Consider the following 22,793-nt stretch of genomic DNA (forward strand, 5'->3'; position numbering starts at 1 on the left):
AAAATTGCAGATATACCCATATACTCAAGGTAAAAAAATTAGCAAAATAGAAAGGAATTCCTATACAGATCTACTATATTTTTTCAAGGAGAAAACTTTAAAAACAATTAAAGTACCCTGTATTTTTCACATATTTGGATTAACAGAAAAACATACCCTATCATACATTTTTTGACACAACACATACTTGCAGCTATACTTATTTAGCTATTTCATGGAGAGATAAATAGATTTAAAAAATATCTGATGCATTTTCTACTGTGGTTTTAATTAAATCTGAGAAAAGCAATATTTGATTAGTTATGAATACTCATGATTCAATCAGCAACCTTGTCATATATTTCATCTTAATTTCTCTACTTTATCATACAGCATGAAGTTTGAAATAGTGACCTATTCCGACAGTACATTGTAAAAAAAAAATAAGGATATGTGGTACCAATGCCAATGAGACAACTATCCACCAGACAAAGATAAAAGCAAATATAGGTCACTGTATGCCTTCAACAATGAGAAAAACTCAGCTATAAAAGGCCCCTAAATGAAAAATATGAAACAAGAAAACAAGAAAACTAACAGCTTAATTTATACAATACAATTTATGAAAAAAACAAATATGACAGATCCCTACCACTCATTTCATAGGCGAAGCCCCCTTTTGTGAGAAAAATTTGGTAGATTATATAGGGAATCACTTAAGCATGACTGTAGGGGGGCCCTCTTATGGCAGTCAGTGGGTATAAAAATTTCTGGATCCGCCACTGCATTTCCTTGTAAGATCCACACCCCTCACCCCTGCCCCCCTTTTTTTTAGCAAACAGATCTATCAAGTTTATTGTGTTGAATGAAGTACTTCTGAGTTACATGTATTAAATGAATAATAATTATAAATTAGCTTTATCTACAGTCAGCACGTTTACAAAACAAAGACATAATATAAGTAGGCTCTACTGAGCGTTCAACTAACATAGTTTTTATACTTGTTTTGCAGGTGCTTTGCCTTTGGAGTAGTTATAACAGTATCTGCAATTTGCACTGCAGTAGTGACTTTGATAAGCAATTAATTATATTTTCCTAAGATATAGCACAAGCTAATCTTTTTGCAGAGTTCCTCGAGGAAAAGTCAGATCCAGATATTACATTAGCTGATCACAAAGTCCACAACTTGCACAAGGAGCAGTCATGCAAAGCACCGAAAATATGCACTTGACTTACCATCCATAACTGTACTTCTTCCTGTGTAACGATGCGTTGCCTCGACTTGATAACTAGTCTTATCAGTTCACTATTTTATCTAGATCATATTCAGGTCAATCATAAACGGTTAACGCATGACTGTTACACGTAATACTATTGATTTTTTTCCGCAGCCATGCAACTTTATCTTTCAGGGTTCAATAAATGGCACGCGACTGCTGTAAAAACAAGTCATGCGAAAACCCTTATTCAGCCCCGATCAATGAATTTAGCATACGCTACGAAACATATAATGTTCTTGCATTTCCAAAATGGAGAGACATGATGTCATCTACAGAAGCAACTTTACCAAGGATTTATATAATTATTAGTAAGCTATTACTATATAAATTCTTGCTTTATCTGTTACTGTCGGTCAAGCGTTGGTTTAAAAAACGCTAAAATCATGATTTTTTTCGATGAAAACCGCATTGGGATTAATTTAAATTGCAATGCGAGACAAAAACATCTCTCTATTTTTATAGTGTTCTACTGTTTATACGTATGGTATAGGTGATCTATATTGTATAATCAAATGGACATAGTGTGAAATACATGTCTGTCACCTGAGATTAAATGTACTCAGTAATAGTGATCTCCGCTGTCACTGAGTTTTTGTATAACAAACTGAAAGTTGAAGAGGAATAAATAACAAATTGAAGTAAACTCATCCACTGGTTTAACATGTCAAATGTCAAATGAACATTCTGTATTGGCCCACCAAGAAGGTCTGGAGGTAATCCCTTTTATGCCTAGTCTAGAGGATGAATCCATCACCTATCTTCTGATTTTAAGGTGACGAATACCAATAATTTGGCGGTATTACTGATGCATGTGAAATTCTCAGTGAATCCATTTTGAATTCCGACATGGAACCAATAGTTAAATGCAGCCTAATTGTAATGCATGCTTCAAAATAGTTGAAGAAATGGGACTAATACATCGGAATAACTATCGTTTGAGTTGTAAATATCGAACCAAAAAAGCCAAATAAGGTACCACACTTTAATCTTTATGCTTAATAAATTATTTCCACTGCAATTTTTTTGGGGAAAATCTCACCAAACAGTCAGGGGTCTCGGTAGCCAAGTGGTCGAAGTAGTTCAACTACTGTATCAGTAGCCTGTCAACACGGAGGTTGTGAACTCGAGTCCTGCAAGTGGTAGGTGAACTCGACTCAAAGCTTAATTCAGTTTTCCTTCAGAAGGTCGATGGTTCTCTCCGGGCACTCCGGCTTCCTCCACCAATACAAACTTGCCGCCACGATTTCGCCAACAATGCTGAAAGTGGCGTTAAACACCAATCAATATTCAAACAGTCCGTATTTAACAATTATAGCGATTGACTGGCATAGTCTTGATTCGGTACAAGCACTTTCGTATGATGAAAGTGGTTGGGTGTCACTTGTATATATGACAGTCATTCAGTGTGGTAAATTTTATTTTTCTACAATTTCTCCATTTACAATTAAGTATTTTCTTGGGATCAATGAACCTGATCTGACGTGGATCCGATTTGTATCTAAACACCACACACATTAAAATGGATTGGTCTGTGTCCGTACGGACAGCTCCAACAATAGTAGCCACAAGGACTCTTGTCCGTCTCGAGAGGCCGGTAAACGTAATGTACATAAGGTGTGGGACATAATGATATTTAATTTGTTAACACCTCCACTATTCATTTCGTTAACGCCTCTACACACACGCCAAACAAATGATAATTTAACATATTTCTTAGTAAAATGAATACTGTTGCACAGGTGTTTTGGATTTGACCCTCCTTTTATTATTCACTGTGTTAGTTTTATATAAAATGTTTGTTGTTTTCATTATTTCAGCTTCGTTCACTTTATTTAAGGTGTGTTTGCTCTTATGAACACAATCTTACAACTGGAAGCAGTATACATGTACCAACACTCTCCCTTTCCACAATATCATTATAAATATCAGGGGCGGATCCAGCCATTTATAAAAGAGGGGGGGTCCTAACCCAGGATAAAGGGGGGGGGGGGGGGTTCCAACTGTATGTCCCCATTCAAATTCATTGATCGTCAAAGAAAAAGGGGGGTTCCAACCCCCGGACCACCCCCCCCCCCTTTTTCCCCCTGGATCCGCCACTGTATATTAGCCAAAAGGCTTCAAACAATTGACCTTATATACGTTTTATCATTTTATACTTCCATTTTTTATCTATGTATATATATCTACGATGTTTAATAGGAACTGCAGGACTAAATTACAAGTAAATCTAAACCTCCAAGTCCATATATTTGAATGACCAGTTAATTCTTATTATGTTAAGAATATTAACATATCTAAACACATATATAAAGTAATTTTAGATCAGTTATTAGAACAGTTGTAAGCTGTATGTGCCGTGAAAGTACGTCGTTCGGGTCACACGAGCCGTGCAGATTAATTGACATATATATACCGACTTGCTTGGTCAATAACTATAACTTACTAAGAGTACCTGTTTCTAGTCTAGCATATATAGGGGCAGAAAAAACGAAAGAAACATGAGTATTGCAACAGAAGGGTCAACGAAATGAACAAAAAGTAAATGCAGTTAGAAAACTGTTTTAATTTAGTTGTGTATGATATAACACAGTTTAAAAGATTGACCAAATGACCAATATCCATTAATCTTTTCATTTAAACTCTTAATCCAAATAGCAGTTATAAGGTTATGATTAGTGAAATACGTTTAAGACACTGTAACAAAAATGGCAATTTATTTTTGGTAAACATTATGAAGTATGGCTTCGTTGAAAGTTGAGGATAAAGATGTTATGATATTGAGAGCTGGATACATCTATCGACAAAGTAAGTGACTTATTTTCACCCAGTCATGACGTCCAAACATTTGACATCCCATCATGTACAATGGGTTACTAAGAACAGTCATCGTATTAATAGTATAGAGCACATGACGACCGTGCAGTGGACAAAGAAACTCATTATCTATTATGAATAAAATAAATGAGATGTGCGATAGAAGTCTTTCAAAAATTAACAGTTGAAGGCAGGTTGATAGAATTAAAACTTTTATTAAAAGCGCAAATCAGCGTTGGTACCGGCTGTTTCCACGCGATATTTATGCCAAAGACCTAGACATCTGTGATGACGGAATCTTGACCATGCCATGCAGAAAATTCGGAACTTGGAATAATTAAAATATTGGGTATTGAAAAATATGTGACATATATATCTTTAAATAAGTTGATATTATTAATCGAATTTTTTTTAAGGATTTATGATTCATTAAAACTTGATCACATGTACATTTGTATTTACTCAGTTTGCACACCAATACTGTTGTGTTTAGCTTTTCGTAGGTCAAAAACAGCATATTGTACAGGGCATACAGCATATGTTACTAAAACTACATTCTAGAAATCCCCACTTTTACATTGTTCATGCAATAGTTGTTGATTGATAATATAACAATTGTAGCCTTAGGTTGAGGTCAATACGATGTTATATCGACCTAAAGAATTATATCGACCTCGGGCTTCGTCCTCAGTCCATATGCTTCTCTTAGGTCGATATAACCTCGTATATCGACCTCATACAAAGGCTATAACTGTATAATACCAAGATGAAAGTTATGTGTCAAAAATATATATCCCGTCATCTTAGACACGATGTTGTTTCGATATCGATGATATCGTATCGGTATCAATATGCATCTTTTACTATATGTGTGGCAACAAACACAACATCAACCGTCGATATCGATTCGATGTTGTCAGCAAAATTTTATACCTGTCACGTTCTTCTTGTTAAAACTGTTTATGTTCCAAATGTTCATCCGATACAGTTGTCCATAAAGACAATTTAGTTTCTCATTGTTTATATGTTTAAGCTGTCGAACGGGATTGACTTATTAGATCGGCACGAAGAACAATGTCAGTTGGTTGTTTGTATTGTTGAGTTTCTGCATGTCTCATTGACGTACACCTCACATCTTTCTTTATTTACATATAAATCAACATACATTTGTCTTCTTGTAAAGTGTGGCTCAAATTAGCCTTATTCAGATGAGCGGACGAAAATGTGAACAGTTTATAGACGACGAACGCCGAACTAAGACAAAATATCCGATTTTGCCTGTGGAGTAAAAGGACAATATACCCTTTTGTCATATAGAATCACTTTGGTGCACTGCAAAAGATTTAAATTTTATTGCATCGTAAAAAGTAGAAAACCAAATGCCCGAAAAAATGAATCTTTTGCAGGGTCCAACAACCATTGTCCCTGTTCTGAATTCTGAAAAATATGGCTTTGAAGTGTCAGAGCTGGAGAAAATTAAGAAAATGACCAATCAGAACCAATAATTGCCTTTGGTCGTCATGTTTTCGTCGAAATCAGAATAAAACAAATATACCCCCACCCTCCCTTTTTACTTTGGAAAGCCACGCAGAGTAAATATCGATTATTATTATTTTCCACCCATTTAAGTACATGGGTCATTTTCAAAAAAATGTCGAATTTTGAAATTGAAAAATTTATTAAAAGTTACTTATTCAAACAACCCTCTACATAAGCAAATCAAAACAAACAGTACTTATAGAACAACATATTAAAAGATGCAATCTTAATAATGTCATACAAGAATATCTTGAAACATTTTTCGATAGGTGGTACAATATTTTGTCTCTCCTGTTACCATTTTCAAAAGAAATTTTGGGTTATTAAGAAAAGGTTTAGATAAAATTTTAAGCTTGTTTTTCGTAGCCAATTAGATGGTTTTCAAGAGAATAAACTTCTATATATATTCATTTTGTGAAATAATAGATTATTTGCCAATTTTCCAGGTTGTACTGAAAAATGCCTCTAAAAATTGGTTTTCAAAGGTTGTAAAAATTACCACCAGTAATGCAAGTCTAAGATAGCAATTCATATTGTTCGGCATTTTTTCTCTCTTTCAAATAAACCCAACATCAAGTAAATCCCTCACATGTTAGTTTACTTTTGTCTTTATTTCATTGGTAACAGGAACGTACGTTAATGATATATCACTATATAAAGTTCTATCCTGTTACCTTTTTGTCTATCCTGTTACCGATATCAGTATTGCACCTGCAAATGCTAAATTGGGAAGATTAAGACGTTATAACCTTAAGATGAGTTCAAACAACGAAAGATTTCATTCTGTTTGCAACTATATGTTATGATAAACTTTTTAACGACGTTTCTGTCTACAATTGTCTATCCTGTTACTGTAACCATAGCAACCATAGTAACAGGATAGACATAACAGGATAGACAAATTTCTTCATTTTCGAATGCTGTTGTGAAATAACTACTCCCTTTGGTGAGGTGATAATGTTTTTCTGTTGTGAATTTGGTTTCCAACACGTTATTGCACTTTTTACAAGTATACTTTTGGTGTAATTAATCAAAATTGTTGGTAACAGCATAGACATGAAAAAAAGTACCCTCTATTTTTTTTCACTAAATGTCTTGAAATTTCTTCAAGAAACGTGCTGTATTAAATATAAAGGTTACTTTGCACTTTTGAAATCAACACTGACTAATTCAATATTCATAGGGAGAATAATTTAACGGCTGATTTAAGTAGCGGTAACAGGATGGACATGAACTTCATGTACGCGGATTGAATTAAGTTTGTAGATAAAATGTTACATATAATGATAAAGAAGCTACGATTTTTCGTTAGAGTAATTATTAACGTTCTTAAAAAGTCCCTTTTGCAGATATCAAGGCGATCAGAAAATCGGAAAAAAATCATTTGAAATGTGTTTTTCTGAAACTGTACGCACACAAATTACCCAAAAATCGGACTTAAATACATTGTAATCTTATGAAAATAGATGTAAATAGTGTTTATTATTAATGTTCTGAATCATAAATCCTACAAGCTTTCATTTAAACAATTACAACTGAAATTTCCATTAGAAATAAAAAAAATTAGCATGGGTGTACTGAAAATTCGACATTTTTTGAAAATGACCCACTGTATGATAATTAGAAAACAAAAACTATAGTTTTTGCAGCCAACAAATTATGACAAAATGTTCAGTTTTAAAAAATAACTGTTCGGTAAATTAATGTACAACATAACAATTTTCATCGAATATTATTTTTAACAAAATGTTCATCTTTCTTTAAAAAATAAACTTTGACAAATAAACTTGTTTACCTTGTCGCTACCAGTTTCGGTTTCATTATGTACGACAGTGTTCACAGGAAAAAATATGTTCATATGATTACCGCATCAAAGCAGGTGGTAACAGTACTTAGCTCACACTAGCTCTATGGGAGAAAGTGAAACAGTTAAGACTTTATATACGACACTTTCCAAAGGTCAGTTACGTTATTGTATAACTCCAGAGGTATTTGTTCATTTTCAAAACTAGTAACACTTCCAGTGTATTTCTGCGAATCTCTATTTAAATATAGTATATATTTGTTTTCAACTATGGATTCGTCACACAATATAATATTATTAATAAAAGATATAAACGAAAACGATAAAATTGAATCGTACGCATACAAAGACTTATATTTCAGCACAACATATGGCCTTTGTCAGTGTTTGTAATTTGTTGCCGGATAGCAAACCACTTCTGTATGGGTGGATATTGGGGTAGTGGTTTAACAATATCATCTGTTTTGCTGACCTTGCTCAGCGAAGAATGACACAAGTCTGTCATTCTTTTCTTCGACTCTAAAACTTTTTAAAACCTAGAGACAATACACATGGGGGCAAAGGGGGCAATCCAAAAACAAGAAGTCGAAGAAAAGCAGACAACGCCATGACAAAAGGAAAAAAGTCGTAAAGACAAAGTGAAACAAAAAAAAAAACCCACAAAACTATTCAAACCAGACTAAATCATGAGCATAACGAACCAGGGATGACTTAGGTATCCCGAAATTAGTTCTCATGGATAGCATAACTTAGGACTTCATCAAGGTCGTCCTTCTGAAGTTCGTAATTACCGTAAAATGAAGTTTTTTTTTAAATCCATAAAAATGGTAAAACAAATCCGGTTAATACATTTCATGTATCTCCGTAGCTGTTTATAATGAGTGTGAGTTATACGACTAGCTAGAGTCTGCAGCGGAAACTGTAAAAATCATTCATAAGGGAGAGGATCAATTCTTTCATTTTTATTTTTATGTCATTATCGAGGCAACTGTTTTGGTTGCCTCAACATAAGCTATGTCACTAGCTAAATACACATTCTTTTCTAGGGACGTTTTTCAAGAAATGGAGGCGTACTTGGTTGGTAGTGTGTTTAGGTGGTTCAGTGAGGTATTACAGGAACAGAAATGCATCACGTCCACAGAAATCTTTTGACGTTAAAAATGATTGTATCGCAATAAAAGCCGGGAAACAGGTAATACATATACCTATAGTACTGGTCTACCGAAAGAAATATCAGACATAACGGTATGTCAACTTATATTTATTTTTACATTTATGCCATCTTTTCGATCGAGTCTTTTCAAATCAGCCAAGTTAAAGAATTAATTGCAAGTCAACATGTACTATTTAAGTGAATAATGAAATGCTACCGCGAGATATATTGCCTCAAGGTTACACATTTTGACAAAGTAACAATATTGTCAATCTTGTTATCTTGTTATGTCAGTAGGATTATCTACGACAAATGGTATCGTATCTCGTTATGTCAGTATAATCATCTACGACATAGTATCTCTTCATTTCGACAATACATATAAAAAAGTTTGTTGAAAAACAAACATGTATTGAAATAGAAACTCGATATTCCACAGTATAAATATAATTAAAATGTAAACTCGACAAATAGTAAGTTTAAACGAAACCACGATATCATTGGCGTAGCTTGATCCATATTTCTAGTGAGGCAAACAGTTTGAGGTGTGGGAGTCAAGGCCTCATCGCGCTTTAAAGACCATAGTGTGACTTTCAGATACAAAAAGACGATTTTACACAGGCTATGTTGATTGTTGTTTAACGTCCAGTGACAAATATTTCATTAATATTCAGGACGAAAACAAATTGACATTAATTCATAGATATGTTCTGCAGAGTAGGTCGACTAAGATGCCACTTGAAAATAGTTGCATTTTAGACATGGTAAATAATTTTGCCTTGCAAAAGTTCAATTGCGGACAATTCAAAGAGTTCTTGCAAGTGTTCTGAAACGAGAAGAGAGTGTGGCACTCTCCCTACACGAGGTAAAGGACTTAACGCCTCAATTCCGACTGGACGTTGCTTCGCATTGCATTGGTGAGTTCAGGGATGACCATATTTCAAAACCCCATTAAACCTTCGGGATCATTTCTATTGAGGATAGAAAATGAATTAACTAGATATTCATAATCATGAAAGATTACATACCAAGTATTTGCAATGGGTTAAAATTATATATTGACAAAAAAGAGAAATGAATATGACTTGTAACTATATACACATGAATATATTATAACTGCATCATATGATTATAGAAACATTGCGTCGCGAAGAAGATCACAATTGGTTCCCATGGAATGCCAAATTTTAGTTAAAAAATAAGTTCATCAAAATAGCATATAATTATGTTGTCAATAAAACAAATCAAGCATCATGTTATTTTAAAGTTCGAATATCTTGTTTGCAATAGGGCTTTTTTTACAAAGTATAATTTGCCTGTTCCTACAAACAAGATATATATATATATTGATATTAATATTTAGACCCCTCTATCAAGAAATTTGTTTTGCATGCACACGTATAAAAATTGCGGTTTTTATCCAACGCAATCATAGGTTTGAACGTTGTTTTCAATTTAGACTTGTTTATATTTTTTCGTTTAGGCTTGTATTATATTTTCCTTCGGGTTTATATGATCCGTTCATCTTATTTCTAATATTTCGACTCTTCAAAATTCAAGAATCTATCCTAAATTGAGGTAAATTATATGGCAATCCAAATACCGTTTCGATCCCCAACATCACTGAAGAGACATTAATTGTCGAAATCCGGATATGGTGTACTAATTTTTGCACCTTTTGTTTGCGGAATACCATCTTTTCCGCAAGTTTATTGTTTTCTGTTTGGTATTAAATTAATAATTTTAAAAGATCCATTTTGTAACATCTTGTGATCCGTTTATTTGGCAATCGCCAATGGCAGTCAGCAGGGTTTAAGAACATCTGTTGTTCGACCTGTTAGTCAAATGCGTTTTGTTAAAATATACTTTTTCACTTTTTAGGTCTTTTGGAAAATGTTGTTTGTGCTGTAATTAGACCCCTCTATCAAGAAATTTGTTTTGCATGCACACGTATAAAAATTGCGGTTTTCATCCAACGCAATCATAGGTTTGAACGTTGTTTTCTATTTAGACTTGTTGGTATTAATATTGATTCACTCATAGGGTATTTGCATCGGAAATAAACACATTTATTCTAAAGCTAGTTATTGGCATGATACGGGTTATGTTCTTCTCATATATTTTATGATGATATGATACTAAACCCCTTACGGGAGGGATTGTACTTGATTTTCATATGATGAAGACATAATCTTTCAATCAGTTTAATTGAGGTCTGGAGCTGGCATGTCATTAACTGCTAGTAGTCCTTTGTTCATTTATGTATCATTGTCATTTTGCTTAGTTTCTTTTGTTACCTATTCTGACATCGGACTCGGACTTCTTTTGAACTGGGTTTTACTGTGCGTATTGCTATGTGTTTCTTTATTCTACATTGGCTAGAGGTATTAGGGGGGGGGGGGTTGAGATCTCACAAAACATGTTTAACCCCGCCGCATTTTTCCGCCTGTCCCAAGTCAGGAGCCTCTGGCCTTTGTTTGTCTTGTATGTTTTTTTTAATTTTAGTTCATTTATATGTTTTGGAGTTTAGTGTGCTGTCCATTTTCACTGAACTAGTACACAATTTTATTTAGGGACCAGCTGAGGACCACCTCCGGGTGCGGGATTTTCTCGCTGCGTTGATGACCCATTGGTGGCCTTCGGCTGTTGTCTGCTCTTTTGTCAGGTTGTTGTCTCTTTGACATATTCCCCATTTATATTCTCAATTTTATCTGCGTTTAAAACTTATGTAAAAAGGGGTACTTTCTTTTGTCCTGTCTTTAAGTCAGTGAGAAGGAATAAGCGTGTAAAGGGTAAATATTTCTAATATTTGGAACCATTTTCACACTGGTATGCACGTATATTCTATCTAACTTTGTCCTTCTCCATCATGGTTTTTTTCTTGGTCAAAACTTTGATGAGGCAGTTGCCTTATTGCCTCAAGGGAAGCTACTCCACCGACTTATACGTCAAAAGAGCACTTACACTGTTGAGATATTTCGTCATATAATATTGACATTCATACATGTTATTAAAAGTAAATGTTTCTCAGCATGGGAATGATTTACAGTTTATGCTTAAAGGTCACTACATTACATCAGAAAATAAGAAAACTTATCAGGACCAATATTGACAATTTCATTAACAGTTAGAAGCTATGACTTGCGATCAAAATGTCAACAACGGCCACTCAGGTAGAATCAAATACAGACTCTGGCAATGTTTTAACTAATAACAATCGTTATGAACTACCTTTAAGACATTATTCATGCCTTGTTTATAATAAGGTATATACGGTTAAAGAAAAGATGAAGATGAATAAAAGGAGAAATGGAGTATGGTATCCATCAAAGGAGACTCCTGGATATGTTAATTCTCTGTTAGCGCTTTAAACCCTACATTTTTCTTGTCGCAGTTGAACAAATGTTATATATCAACAAGGACGAATTCAAAACTCAGCGCCAACCAATATTCTTATGTAAATTACTCCCTTCGTAATGTGAATGATATGAAAGATTGCAGTGTAATAGCGATTATTTCTTATGCAGCAAAAATACTGCAATCTGATTGGTTAATTACCCCGGTGTAAATAACACCCCACTTTTGTTCACCCCGGGATATAAAATTTTGCCAAAAAATTTAAAAAATAAAATTTTGCCAAAATAAAAAAAAAAAAAAAAAATTAAATTTGAGGACAAAAATTGAAAAAAAAAATAAAAAAAATATTTAAAATTTTTTTTCCCCAAAATTCAAAAGAACACTAAAATTTTCTGAATTTCCCAAAAATAAAGAAAAAAAGTATTTGACAATGCGCAGCAACATGGACGTTGAAAAAATGTTACACTGGAAATTTTTCATTACCATTTTTCAATTTTACATCCTGGTTTAAAAATGAGTAAAGGAATTGTTCATAAGAAATAAATTCGTTATCTTGGTGTAATCATGGGTGTACGGAATTTTACACCGTTGTTGAAAATTCATACACCCATTCGGCTGCGCCTCAGGGTGTATGAATTTTCAACAACGGTGTAAAATTCTGTACACCCCTGATTACACCAAGGTAACTAATATTACACCATTTTCTTTTAATTGTAGACCAAAAGCTTCCATTGATATATAAAATAGACATATGTTCTGTAGTAGAGAATTGATAAGAAGTAGTGGATTCGTAAACGATAATCAACGAGCGACTTTAGTCGCAAGTTGATTATCGTTTCCGAATCCACTACTTCTTATCAATTCTCTAGCTTCACCCATTTCTATTAAAACGACTGTCTGTTTTACGTTTTGACAATGAATCAACGATATTTCATAAAAATAGTTTAGTATTTTGTCTTTTTTATTCTATAATAGCTGGAAATGATTATATCCACACGGTTCGCATCTATAATTAGACATTTGACAAGTTAAGATAACTTAAATGGGGTGTTAGCTCCCCTTTTTAACACCAGATTTTAGTTTTGTATATACATATTTCATTTAATGTTTAATCATTACAAATTATTTATATTGAATAGATTTTGGTATATTTAATTTATTCAAAAAGACATATATTAATATACAGAATGTATTTATCTTGTTTTGAAAAGTTAAAAAAATTTAATTACCAAAATTTAGAACCTTCAAAATATATATATATAATATTTAGCAACATGATTTGGTTAATTGAAGACTAAACACCGTTAAGCCGTTCTTAGTCAAAGAAATATTGATAAGGTAGATGCCATAAATCTGCAATTTCATAATGCTCAAATTCATGTTGCTTTCCTAAAGTATTAAAATTATGTTCTTACGATTTAAATTGAACAATTATATTCAAATCTGTTTAAACTGTTTCCGTTTCATTAAATTACGATTATTTTAACGTTATTACATTTGGCATATATCGTTCACCGGTAAATAAACTAGTTTTATCTGAGGTACGCATTCTGAATCCCCATCAGAATTGCTCTTGCTACGGATGTACAATGAATAATTATCTTGATTTCATAAACTTACCATCAAGCTGTTCATAGCTGTGATCGTCTAGTCGTTGGTAACGAATGTCATAACGGTGATATTAACAGTGCAAAGTTCGAACCTTGTATCCGGAGTGAAATTTTTTCATTGTAATTTTTTTCTCGATAAAAATAGTTTTAATCTTAGAGGTATTATACACTTCATTTTCATTTAAAGGCGATGATTTTGTTTCTGGTTTTACAGTCAAAGAAGTAGTTTTACGGTCGTAGCTTATATATCACACTTTACTCAAATTAGAGTCCGTTCAATGTTGACGTGATATGAATAAATTTGAAAAGAACATGAACAAATCCAGACATAGTATATATATTTTATTAGATAACAAAAGCGAATTATCTCTGAGATAGAAATACAGTTGATTGACATGTATTGACAGTTGTGCGCTTTAAGAGTGTTATTTAAATACTGATTTATGTGAGCACTCGTGGTATAGTGGTATCATGCATAGACTGAAGAATCTACTGATTATGAAGAAAATACGCGCGAGTTCGAACCCTTCATATGCCACTCGTTTTTGAGAGGATAAAAAATCGTAAGTTAAAAGTTTAAAGTTATAAAATAAGTTATCTTAAGTTAACGAAGTGGTCAGTGGATTCTTGAAAAATAATCCACTGTAAGAACAATAGAATGACGTCAGAGAAATGGGTTAATTTTTATTACACCCCAGTCCTATTGTTATACTTCACAGTTTCTATTTCTTACACCCCAGTTCTATTGTTATACTTCACAGTTTCTATTTCTTACACCCCAGTTCTATTGTTATACTTCACAGTTTCTATTTCTTACACCCCAGTTCTATTGTTATACTTCACAGTTTCTATTTCTGAAACAAGTGTAAATTGAATACATCTATTGTTACGAATAACAATGGATTTTGACCACAGGGTGTGACGAGCGGGGTTTCTGGAAAACCCTGCTCCTACATCCCGTAAACACAGTCCATTGTTATTCATAACAATAGAAATTGATTTCTTTTTAAATAGCATGAACATAAGAAATTACAAATAGTGTTCACTACAAGATATTAAAAAAAAACATTTAAGGAAATTTCAATAGCGAAAAAATATTTAGCATTTTGAATAAAGAAAAAAATCCTTTAAATACTCCTTGTAGGTAGAATTTTTTTATCCCAGTCATATGTCTCTTAAAAAAAAACGGGGATTCTAACTCACGGACCCCCTCCCCCCCCCCCCCCCCCCCCCTCAAAAAGGGAGTGTATGTTGTTCCAGACACACCTATCCATCGGTGTATAACTATTACTGATACACTATTGAAATACATAGCATTAAAATCTATTGAGAAATTATTTCTTATTTTTTAGTGCAAAACAATGCTGCCTCCTAAGGATATAGACACAGGGTGCTTAATGGAAATAGTCCTAATTGGTGACAGGACACTTAAATTGTGCGCAGCTGATCCTGACCAATCAAGGTTTGTTTAAAGAAACTCTTATAAACCCATAAAACAGAATATGTCAGAAAAATATAAAATAAAGCTTAGGCATTGGAATCTTATATAATACGTCTTATTTCATAGTGAGCGTTTTGGTACCAACAAGTTTATGCACGTATAACCCCGTTTCATGATGTCTCCAGTTTAATTTCACACAAGCGAAATAGTGGTGCAAGTCTGGATGAGAGGTTTAACTGGCTCTTTAGTGCATTTTATTGAAATAAAAAAAAAAGTGGATTGTGTCCACATGTGGACACAGATGATGCTCCCGCTTGCATATTATATAGTTATAAAGGGACATAACTGAAGAACGGTAAAAGTGACACTACCCAAATTTGAACTTGATCTGAGTTTTGTGGTAATAAGCATTGTGTGTAAGTTTCATAACATTTGGTTGAGGCAAACTTAAGAAGAGAACAGTAACGAAAAATTCAGCTATTTTTCTATTTGTAAACACGCAGAACTCTAGAACGGTTGTGTATAAGATTTACAACATTTGGTTGAGACAAACTAAAGTTAGAGAACGGAAACGAAAAATTCAGCAATTTTTATGTTTATAAAGGGACATAACTCAAGAATGGTAAAAGTGACGCCACCGAATTTCGTACTTAATCTGTATTATTTAGTAATAAGCATTATGTATAAGTTTCATAACATTTGGTTTAGGCAAACTAAAGTTAAAGAACGGAAACAATATTTGCACTTGATCTTAGTTTTGTGGTAATTAATATAGTGTATAGGTTTCATAATGTTTGGTTGGGGCAAACTTAAGTTTCAGAATTTTTCGATTTATAAAGGGGCATAACTCAATAATGGTTAAAGTGACACTACCCAAATTCAACTTGATCTGTGTTTTATCAGTGGAAGGCAAAAATAAACATTGCATTGTATAAATCATTGATTGTAGTTGATTTAATTATAATCATGGACAAAGGAAGATAACTCCAAATTTAAAAATTACTTGAATAATGACATTGATATTTTTGGGAAAAAAATGAAAAATTTAGGAATTTTTCCATTTGTAAACTCTAGAACAGTAAAAGTGACGCCCCCACAATTCAAACTTGATCTGTGTATTGTGGTAATAAGCATTGTGTATAAGTTTCATAACATTTGAATGAGGCAAACTTAAGTTATAAAACGGAAATGAAAAATTTTGCAATTTTTCCATTTATAAAAGAGCATAACTCTAGAACGGTTAAAGTGGCGCCACCAAAATTCAAACTTGATCTGTGTATTGTGGTAATAAGCATTGTGTATAAGTGTCATAACATTTGGATGAGGCAAACTTAAGTTAGAGAACGGAAATGAAAATTTTTGCAATTTTTCCATTTATAAACGGCATAACTCTAGAACGGTTAAAGTGACGCCGCCAACATTCAAAGTAGATCTGTGTTTTGTGGTAGTAAACATTGTGTATTTTGATAACATTTGGTTAGAGAACTTAAGTTAGAGAACGGAAACCAATTTTGGGACGTACGGACGTACGTACGGACGGACAAGAGTAAAACTTAATGCCCCCTCCGCTTCGACGGGGGCATAATGATTGTGGAGTTTACAGATGTATGCACAATTGTCATTTCACCCACAAACTTATAAACATTTAGTCTATAATTCAGACTTTATTCAGTTTGTGAGTGAGCTGGCCGAGCTTTCATATCAATAAAATCCTTCAAACTAGCCTTTGTTACTACAATATTTCCATCCGACTTAACGTCATGCTCGTAAATTCAAATTTAATGTGCAACATTTTCCAAATGATACAAGTACATAATAGATACATGTTTACGTACATACCCTATTGACACACAAAAACTCGTCAGAGTTATTGGGAAGAACGATTGAAATCGACCCTACATAATTTTTACGGTCACCATTACGAAATGGTTTACCGATACGATTTGTCTGTGTCTCAGCTCTCTTACGACATTTTTTTTAGCAGTTTTAGATCTTTAAATACTAGAAAAGTTGGATGATCTGCACTTATACCGATTGTGTTCTATTTCGGGTTGTGTCCGATTCCCGATTGTGCCATTTTGACTAGTGGGGATTGCAAACCTATTTACCATATAAGTTATGATTAAACAAGTGACTACACATACAACAATGCATGTTTGGCTAATATGAATTAAAAAGTTAAAACGTGGAAATAGTTTTCTTGGTTTACCTCCCCTACTCATAACTAAATGAGTCAGTATCATACAACAAACAGAGTCTTAGTTAAGGCATCATACATGAACGAAGAAGTTTGGTTTTCTGAAATATACATCTTAGCACAGTAAATTCTGAAAGAAAATATATTCATCATTAATGAAGTTGTTGATTTTTTTTTAAGAATGTGGCATCATGCATTTAAAAGAGCCCAGTCTGACAAGCAGTTACCTACGCCCAGACACGAGAGAAGAAATCTCAGACCAGAGGAAATCGAGGAGTTAGAGGAAAAAAGGTATTCTAAGCGTAATATAGTAGGATTAAGGCTAAGTCTGAATTAGTATACTAATATGTAATATAAGGATAAGGCGTAAACCTAAATTGGTCACCATCACAATGGAGCTGGTATTTTGCTACGCATAAAAACTAAAGCATAAATGTAATGAGACCAACTAATCAAAACATCAATAAAATAACATGAGCATATTCATCAAGTATTAAATACTTTTCCTTAAAGACAATGAATTATGGAATTGAGGGTTTCAAGAAGTAACAATACAAAAGACTGGTTAACCAGATATATAAAATGCTTCTAATGGACAGAATGAATTATATGGCTCTGAATTAATTCAGGAACGCTCAGGTTTTTTCTACCCAGGCATAGATAGACTTAGACATGTTGTGAACAGAACAAGAATGTCAACGCATATCTGTAAGACTCACATCCATGGCGGGTTCCAGATCTATGGCAGATTCCAAATATATGGTAAATGACGACATGCCATCCCAAATCTATGGCAGAAATTTTAGAATCTCAAATCTATGGCAAATTTTATAGTTTCCTAATCTATGGCGAATTTTATAGTTTTGAAATCCATGGCAGATTTTTTTTTACATATCTGACCAATGACTTGCCTAAACGAATGGCTTCCTCAAGAAATCCTACTTTCTCCAACAGTTTAGGTATTCGACATTAATATAGCTGAAAATGATGCAGATAGTTATTGCTAATCTATGATAGATATTTTTTTGGTTTTAAATTTTAAGAAAGATTATTTACTACAATAGTAGAGGTAGTCGCTGTAATATAGCTGGGAAATGCTGTAGATAAGAATAGCCGCGTTATCGTTTACTCTTTTCCGGAATATTACGCAATTTGAAAATCTGCCATAGATTTGAAAAAAAAAACAAAACCGCCATAGATTTATGATTTGTATGGCGTTTGTGACGACACCTTTGCCATAGATTTGAAATCTGCCATAGACCTGGAACCCACCATAGATTTGAGTCCTACATATGTAATCAGGGAATCACAGTTACAAAGGTACGGATAAGCCGTACATATGATCCCGCAGTCCGGAGTAGAAATATATATAAGGTACTAGTATAGTACTTCTGATGAAAATTTCCAATATCCTTAGGAAATATGATGATATTGTCACTTAATGAAGAGAACATGTAACGCAAAGAAAATCCCTTGTTATAGAGCCGATTTTTTGTATATAATTTTAAAATCTGTCAACTTTCTTTTTTTTTGTCCGACAAAATTTTGATAACAAAAGATTGCAGACTTGATATAATCGATTAATGAAGGGAATAAGGAAGGTGACAATCATAAACTGTACGTCAAAGATAGACTATTGATACCTTATCCAAGAAAAAATAAACCCACTAAACAAAATCATTTTGTAGTACACTAAAGATTGAACAAAACTATAAATCCGTAATCCAAGTTACCTTCATTCGGAATATGCCGATTATAAATAAGACAGACAAGTCGTTCGATTAGTACTCAGATATCATAGAGAGAATCTCAGACTTGAAATGATGGAGCAATACGAGGAGATAGGATGTTAAGTAAAACTAAGATATAAGTACAGCAGGTGACGCTCACCCTGTCGACGCACCCGGTCACGCTCCTTTTGGGGTTCATGTGATTTACTCAGTTTTTGTTTGTTGTCTTGGTTTGTCTACAATCGATTTACGAGATTGAACATCGGTAAACTTCTGTAAGTTATCTTTGGTTTAAGTCAAACCCAGGAAAGTTATACTTTTGAATTATCTACACATAAGACATCAAAAATTGTCATTGTCGGTAGGATGTAAAACAATGGAACTTGGATTAACATACCTATTTAATACGAAATGTAGGTATTTCAGTCTACATGACCAACATTCAAATATAAACACAGAACTATAAGAACTGACATAATATTACCTATAAATAACTCATCTTAGATACCGGGCTTACAATAAAGTTACGGCAGTCGCGCGTTTTTAAGACTCATAAGTGGCGCTGGAATCAAGAGTGTTGGAAATCCAAATCATTTACAAATGAGAAGAGCGACGAAAATAACAATACAATCTAAATGTGCCAAATCTGGATAATGCCATAGATGCTAATTCGGTAGAAAAAAAAACTGAGTGTTTCGAATGATTTTAACATTGTATGAGCAGTAAATTTACAGAAAATAGTGCATAAATGATAAGTCACACAAAAGCTGTCTATCGATGCCACAACTGGTTGAACTAACTCATCAAAGATAACACTCTTTAAATTCAGAGCATACCAGGCATACAATTTTTAACGCCAGCCGATCGTTTCGTCTACAAAAGACTCATTAGTGACGGTTTAATAAAAAAAGTTAAAAGGCCAAATCAAAATTAACATAATTTAGATTGAACGAAAATTCAGTCCAATTTCTGTTTGAGCTTTGAAGTCGGTTCACTTTAAATGTCACCAGTTGGTTATAAACTTAGACATAGAATGACGTCTTTCTATTCCTGAACTGTAATCTTTTTACGAAGAACAATTTGTTTTGCAATTTGTTTGTTCGTGTACTATTTTAACAAACATATTAACCACTAGTGACGTCATTGTTTTTGGCGGTGGTATTACCCCCACCTGTATTCAGTATATATACTTGTACCTGTGAATACCCTTTAAGAATTTGCACCAACGACCAGGAGACTACCTGGAAATAAAGGTTAAAGTGTTATTAGTCCAACTTTAATTTTTTTTTATTTTAAGAATCTAGTGTTTATAGCAATAGTTGAATTCATTTACATCTGTCCAAGTGCAACTTCGTGATTGACATAGTGTATAGACAATGGTCTACTATTGAAGGTCATATGTTAATCTCTACAGGTCTATTTATTGTATCTTCGAGATGCAGTCCTGTTGAAGTATACACTACTTTTCCTTTTATTTCGTTCATTCATGCATAAAATGAGATTTAGCTGTTTTAGAGACATAAGTATGAATGAATAAATGAATGATGTTTTTTTCTTTTCCATTGCAGTTGCTGGTACTGTTGCTGTAGAAAGAATAAAATACAAATGTTAAGAGACATCACATCTAGATAAATCACATGTCGAGTGCGAAATAGTTTTATCATTAGAAATTACAGAACCTTAAGTGGTGTAAACGATTCTACTGATATGGATACATTTTTTATAGAGATCGTTGTATATTTTCAACTGACGATTGCATGAGTATTGTCTTCACAATTGCGATCTAAATGAACATCTAATAACCATATCAAACTATTATATTTAGAGGTTCCCTGTGAGCCTTTTCATTGCATCTTTTCCCTCATATTACTCTTTTTGAATTAAATTAATATTACAGATACTAGTAATGTATGTCACCACCAATGAGTGGCTATAATTATCGTTTAATTATGTTCCCGCCACTCAGTTGGCAGCCATAATATATAAAAAGGTATAACAAAAATCTCTGAAAGTACTGCACATACAGACATACAGTGTTGTTCATGCTTACCCTTCCTGAGCACCTGAGATCACCCCCGGTTTTTGGTGGGGTTCATGTTGCTCAGTCATGAGTTTTATATGTTGTGTTTTTATATTGTTGATTGTCTTTTGGTCCTTTGAGTATTTTGCCATGGCATTGTCAGTTTATTTTCGACTTATGAGTTTGAGTGTCCCTTTTGTATTTTTCGCCTCTCTTTGATATCACAATGCTATCTAGGCTTTTTTTTCATTATACCGTTTTATGTTGAGCTGATTTTGGTTTATAAGTGTGTAATGTTGAGTTATAGTTCAATTTGCCGAGTGTTTTGTTTCGGATGACACCATTACTAGCCACTGGCTAAGAAATTTGTACTTATCATAATTTTCTTTCATACTGTAATGTCTGTCCCTTCATGTGAATTACCAGAAATCCTGTATGTTTAACAATATTTCCGAAGGTTTAGACATCCCGAGACAGCTAGTGTAGTATTTACACGTTTAACGCTCTCTATGTTTAAATTTAGATACAATTTGGTACGAGTTGTTTATCTCACAGATTTGATGTAATGGACAGAAATTACGAAAACATTTAATTTTCATATACTATTTGGTTAATACAAATAGTAATATTATTTGAAATAACATTTCCATCTATGTGATGGGTCTTTTGTCTTAATTTCAATTATGCTATATTGACAAAAGTATACTCACAACTTCATGGACCATGTTCGCTAACCTGGCATCAACCATCAATCAATCGAACAATCGTGAAAAAATGAAAATAGCAAGGGGACAATAAAAACTCATAACTACAAAAGAAACATACAACACCATGGTAGAATAAAAACGGATTTACAAAAATTCACAAAACAGTACTTGGAAGACTATAAATAAACTCATCATAGATACCAGCATGTTATAAACTGAGCAACATAAATCCATGAAGGAAATTTCAAATTACAATTTGATAAGAGTATTTACCTCGCAGGTTTGTTATCTTATCTAGCTGAAATGTTTTCTGTTTTCGCTCTATCTATTAAAGTTTAAAGAAAATATAGAAATGAATTTAACATTTGTAATATAAAGACAATAACGCCTTTACAGAGTAAACCGACAATTTTAGTTTTTGCACTTTTTGTTTTTACAAGCGATGGAAGCGTCATTATGTGAACAACACTAGTGCGTGTCCAATGAAGTTTAAGGGATCAACGTTATAGAGAAGTTATAACAACGTTAATGTATTACTATTGCCTTAAATAGCGTTGGATTTGAACCCCATGGAACATCTTGAAAGGACTAGATAGACGCGTACACCACCACAATCATTTGACCAACCTTTTAAAACGTGGCAAAGGACACATCAGGTCCGAACAAAAAAATTAACTCGATTCATGTGAAGGAGATGTAGAACAGTGTTACCCACACACGTGGGACACAAAACATACTGACTTTGATGTAGCCAGAATTTGACCCATTCGGTCGTATGCGACTGTATTTTCTGCTCTTTGTTCAGTATCCTGTAAGAAGTTCAGGTGTGAAACTTTCACTTTATATACCAACGCATTGCTGTACAGTTCGATTTGAAGTACACAGAATAAAATTCTTTCCTTGCAGAGCATAATGATCAATTGGTACCATGAATTTCATCTTGTTTCTTCCTCAGCCTACCTTCCAAATGAACGATAATAATCTTCCAATGTTTGTTTTAAGTTTTAAACTTTCAAACATGTTTGTCTCGAACATCACTTAAGTGACATTAATAATAAAACTTCGCATCTGGTGTAGTTAAATTCGTACCGTTAATGTTATTACTACCACTGGGTTGATACCGCTGCTGGTGGACTGTTGGTCCCGAGAGTATTACCAGCCC

At 33.5% G+C, this 22,793-nt stretch overlaps 1 protein-coding gene across 1 annotated transcript; it reads left to right on the forward strand.

Moving 5' to 3' along the window:
* Positions 1–3,959: 3,959 nt before the first annotated feature.
* On the forward strand, positions 3,960–20,804 carry LOC127720723 (pleckstrin homology domain-containing family B member 2-like). The gene is made up of 5 exons (XM_052227495.1): positions 3,960–4,064; positions 8,463–8,608; positions 14,889–14,998; positions 17,355–17,465; positions 20,473–20,804. The coding sequence occupies exons 1-5, from the start codon at positions 3,998–4,000 to the stop codon at positions 20,534–20,536; spliced, it is 498 nt and encodes a 165-aa protein (XP_052083455.1). The 5' UTR covers positions 3,960–3,997; the 3' UTR covers positions 20,537–20,804.
* The last annotated feature ends 1,989 nt before the right edge of the window (positions 20,805–22,793 follow it).

Source organism: Mytilus californianus, unplaced genomic scaffold, assembly GCF_021869535.1.
Source record: "Mytilus californianus isolate M0D057914Y unplaced genomic scaffold, xbMytCali1.0.p SCAF_11, whole genome shotgun sequence".
Classification (NCBI taxonomy): Eukaryota; Metazoa; Mollusca; class Bivalvia; order Mytilida; family Mytilidae; genus Mytilus; species Mytilus californianus.